Source organism: Mesocricetus auratus, unplaced genomic scaffold (genome assembly GCF_017639785.1).
Source record: "Mesocricetus auratus isolate SY011 unplaced genomic scaffold, BCM_Maur_2.0 contig_4065_pilon_obj, whole genome shotgun sequence".
NCBI lineage: Eukaryota > Metazoa > Chordata > Mammalia > Rodentia > Cricetidae > Mesocricetus > Mesocricetus auratus.
Window position 1 is genome coordinate 36,985 of NW_024431076.1, and position 5,024 is coordinate 42,008.

General features: G+C 39.9%; 1 protein-coding gene across 1 annotated transcript; it reads left to right on the top strand.

The window, feature by feature from the left end:
* Nucleotides 1-957: 957 nt before the first annotated feature.
* Nucleotides 958-1,299, top strand: LOC121138147 (anaphase-promoting complex subunit 10-like). The gene is made up of 2 exons (XM_040740952.1): nt 958-1,162; nt 1,283-1,299. Exons 1-2 carry the CDS (start codon nt 958-960, stop codon nt 1,297-1,299), a joined length of 222 nt encoding a protein of 73 aa, XP_040596886.1.
* Nucleotides 1,300-5,024: the final 3,725 nt, after the last annotated feature.

Consider the following 5,024-nt stretch of genomic DNA (forward strand, 5'->3'; position numbering starts at 1 on the left):
TTTCTTTTCTGGTTGTTCTCAAACTTCCAATTCTCTCCTAAACTTTGTGGAACCTCCATGTCATGAGCAAGTATAATGTTTCAGGTGAAACCTGGAGTTTGAAGTGAAAAATAAGACAATCCACTGTACTTTGTAAGAGGATTCTACTTCAACATAGAGAGGGAGCAGCAGGCTTACAACACACAGGAAAAATGCTAGGTGGAAAGATCTTGTTTATCTCATAAGTAGATATTGATAACAGTGGGGCATGGCCAGGGCAGTAAGCCATGTCTAAGAAATAGGATTCACTTGGACTGAAAAACAGGATGTAACTATTAGCTGACCAGCGACTCACAGAGACCCTGTGGGGCCTGGACTCAACAATATTCTGCTCCTGGGAAGCATTTAGAGATACTGTGTTGTGCACATCGACACACTAAATGTTTAGAAACACAGAAGCTCAGGTCTTAGATGATATAAACAAAGGATGAAATTATATAGTCAAGATGGTCATTATGACATTGGAAAAAATATATTTATTTTCTCAACATTCTTCAGTGATGGAGAAGACTCAATATTGCAACTCTGTTGTTTCTCCTGTCACTTGCCCTTTTAGGTGTTCAGACTTTCCATCTGCTGTTTCACATCCTTTTTGTTGAGGAGGGGTGGTGTTGGTGACAGCTCTCCAGAAGCCACTCTTGCATGATGAACACAAGTAAACTTGCATTTTGACAAAATATAGAGGATATACAGATTATTCTGAGACTTAAATTCTTCCAGGGGCACCCGGGAGCCCCCGACCCATGGGTGGTTTTGGAGGGGGCTTGTGGTGTGCCCTGCATGAGACTAGATTGCAGCTGACAAGGCTCTCTCAGTGTAGCCCTGGAGTTCTCTGTGTAGAGCAGATTCGTCTTGAACTTCTGCCTCTCTCTACCTTAGACTCCCTCTGAGTGCTGGGAGTTAAAGAATAATTTAAGGATGACCACACCTAACAAGACACCTCCTGGTTCTGATCCCAAGCAGTTGGAAAGAAGTGCGACCATAAGGGAGACCCGCTCTCAAGCTCTTTGGTCACTCTCATCTTGCAAACCAGCTTGTGAAGTGGATAAATTACCATATGACAATCTAGAAATTTACTGGCAATCTGATGGTTCTCAACCTCACATAGTTAACATCAAATTCAGAAGAAAAACAACAGTGAATACATTGTGTATTTATTCAGACTATAAACCTGATGAAAGCTACACTCCAAGCAAATTCTGAGTCAGAGTAGAAAAAATTTTCCCCACCTTCCAGAAATTTGGCAACTTGAATTGGTAAAACCAATTGGCTGGATACATGTTCCTTTAACAGACAATTATAAGAAGCCAACTCAAACATTCATGATACTGATTGCTTTTCTAGCCAATCACCAAAATGGAAGAGATATGCACATGAGACAAATTAAAATATACACACCAGTGGAAGAGAGCTCCATTGGAAAATTCCCCAGCGCACAATCATTGATTTCATGATGTATCGTTCAATACGGTGACTTGAAAATGGGACAGAAGTCAACAAGAATGTGTTTTTACATGTCATTGAATATTAGGTCAAGTATCGTTAGTGGGAAAGCATGTCCTTTTACAACTTTATATATATTTAAAACACTTTAATTCAGAGAGATAACTTTTGGGTGATACCTGTTTCTGTATACAATAAAGCTCATGTATTTTATATTGCTAAAAATAAATTTGAAGTCAATCTTTAAATTTTTCTTTATATTAAAAGAAAACTAGTTAAACTGAAAACTTCAAAATGTACATAATTTTTACTAGTATGGTAATTACTTCGTATAATGATTATTGGGTGTTTGGGAACAATACTCTGTTTACTTTGTATACCTAAAATTTTTTTAATAGCATAAGGTTAATTTTTTGCACTATGTCTAAAATTCATATATGAGTGAGTACATACTATGTTGGTCTTTTTATGACTGGGTTACCTCACTCAGGGTGGTTTCTTCTAGTTCCATCCATTTGCCTGCAAATTTCAAGATTCCATTATTTTCTTTGCTGATTAGTACTCCATTGTGAAAATTTACCACATTCTCTTTATTCATTCTTCAGTTGAGGGCATATAGACTGCTTCCATGTTCTTGCTATTACAACTAATGCTGCTATGGACATAGTTGAACAGATATCCTTGTTGTATGAATGTGCATCTTTTGGGTATATGCCTACGAGTAGACTTATTGAACCTAGTGGTAGACTAATTCCCATTTTCCTGAGGTATCTCCATACTGATTTCCAAAGTGGCTGTATGAGTTTGTATTCCCACCAGCAGTGGAAGAGTGTTCCCTTTTCTCCACATCCTCTCCAGCATAAACTATGGATTTTAGACATAGAGATAAGGATTACCAACTTACAATCCACACCGCCAGAGAATCTAGGAAACAAGTAGGACCCTAAGAGAGACATACATGGTCCCCTGGAGAAGGGGAAACAGACAAGATCTCCTGAGCTAATTGGGAAAATGGGAGGAAGGGAGAGGAAGTAAGGAGAAAGAAAAGGGAAGAAAAAGAGGGGAGAGGAGGACAGGAGGGAGCAGGAAGATTTGAGTCAGGGGAAGAATACAGCAAGAAAAGAGATACCATAATAGAGGGAGCAATTATAGGTTTATAGAGAAACCTGGCAATAGGGAAATGTTCAGATATCTACATGGAAGACCCCAACTGACAATCTAAGCAATAGTGGAGAGGCTGCCTTAAATGTCCTTCCCCTATATTGAGATTGATGACGACCTTATATGCCATCCTAGAGCCTTCATCCAGTAGCTGATGGAAGCAGAGACACCCACAGCTAAACACTAAACTGAACTCCTGGAATCCAGTTGCAGAAAGGGAGGAGTGATGCGCAAAGGGGTCAAGACCAGACTGGAAAAGCCCACAGAATCAGTTGCACAAAGGGATATCATGGGCCCCAACTGAAAGCTGGGAAACCAACATAGGACCGGTTCACACCCCCTCACTGAGCATGGTTGTCATTTAGGAGGCCTGGGCAAAATATGAGGCCTCCGGTAGTGGATCAGTATTTATCTGTAATACATGAATGGACTTTGGGAGCCCATTCCACATAGAGGTATACTCTCTCAGCCTAGACACACAGGGGAGGGCCCAGGCCCTGCTCCAAATGATATGACAGACTTTGAAGATTCCCCATGGAAAGACTCATCCTCCATGGGGAGCAGAAAGGACATTAGATAAGGGCCTGGTGGGGGGCAGGAGATGAGGAGAGACAGAGGAAACTGGAATTGTAAAACAAGCTTGTTTATAATTTAAATAAAATGATTAAAATTTTGTAGATGAAATGTAATTTCTTAATTTGTGATCCTTTGTAAATATAATATCAAAATAAACTGGTACTAGATGTTTGTTATGAACTTGTCTGTTTATGTCATCTGACCCATGCCTGTAATGTGGTATTCTAGAGGCTGGGAGAAGGATTTTGAGTTCCAGTCTAGCTTGGCCTATGCATTCAGACCCTGTATTAAAGAGACTGGGGGCTTTACCAAGAGGAGAGGCTAGTTTGATTTCTTGGATGTAATTGCCTTACCTTTCACCTTCCATGCAAAGAAATATTTGAAACCCCAGAGATGTGTGTACTCTGCCAATATCATGTTAGAAATTACCATTTAATTTGCAGTTTATCTCAGTCCATGTATTAATTATATGAATAATTTCATTCTGTGTCTAACTTTGTAACATTTTCACAGATAATATTTCCTATGAGAATTTAAAAAGAACTTTTTCTCTTTTTTGTAGAATATGGATTAAACAATGAATCCTGATTGGTTCATAACATGTTGTGCCCTGTATTTGATTGGGATGGAGTCATTAGTCTCAGGACTTCCCTTAGATTCATTGGCTTTACAAAGGTTGTTCGTGTATTGTTGGGTATATGTAAGTGTAAATCAAGAATGTTTAAATTTAATAATGTGCTTGTTTGCTTTATGCTGTTTGCTTTATGCTATTCATCTGGTTACTACTGAAAATATGGCTTCACTTTCTTTGAGATTCAAAAAAATATTTCCAGAATGCACCTTGCCTCTGACTCAGTGAAACAACAGTGGATTTTTTTTTTTTGGTTTTTCGAGACAGGGTTTCTTTGTGACTTTGGAGGCTGTCCTGGAACTCGCTTGGTAGTCCAGGCTGGTCTCGAACTCACAGAGATCCGCTTGCCTCTGCCTCCCGAGTACTGGGATTAAAGGTGTGCACCACCAACGCCTGACAACACCAGTGGATTCTAACCCAGACTTGAGATACCCGTACAGGTGATCTCAGCTCTCACATCTCAAAAGGTAGTTGTATTTCTCGCCACCTGTTTTCCCATTGCACCTCAGCACATAACTCACATAAAGAAAGAAAGAACTTCCTAAGGCTTATTCACAAATGCACACTCTCCATTCAACTTACCTCAGATTTCACAAGGGTGTTGGATTAGTAGCTAGGAAGCAATTACCATAGTCCACAGGAAGGCAGGTCTGTCTTCAGAATCCAATATATCCTGTCATGTCACTCCATGAACATGACTATAGATGGCTTAAGAATCCGTACAGGTGCAAAATATGATCACCAGACTCACAAAGTCACATCACTGACAACATAGGGCACACAGACTTTGTTCACAGCACTTAAAGTTATCCACTGGTGTTGAAGTACAGTGATGACCTACCTAGAGCTCCAATGCTCCTCTAGTCTCTCCCTCCACTTGACCTCATTTGATGCTGGTCCTCCATCAACCAAAATTTACTGTAATATTTAAAACCAAGAGCTCCGAGGATAATAGCTTTGCATTGCCAGTTCCTTGCTTTTAGGAGAGACAAATTACTAGGCTGGAATCCTTGAATTCCAGAAGACCTATCAGGCAGTGAAGATCAATTTCTTCCCAGAAGCCCCAAATCCTGTTCTCCATTACAAGCTAAACATAACCTTATCTAGGGAGTTCCCCATCTTCTAGCTAGGACTTGCTGTACTTCCTTTTGAACATTTTCTTCTTTGACAGTTT

Bases quoted from the DNA above. Each gene is read 5' to 3' on its own strand.
- LOC121138147 (XM_040740952.1), top strand. From the start codon at position 958: ATGACCACACCTAACAAGACACCTCCTGGTTCTGATCCCAAGCAGTTG.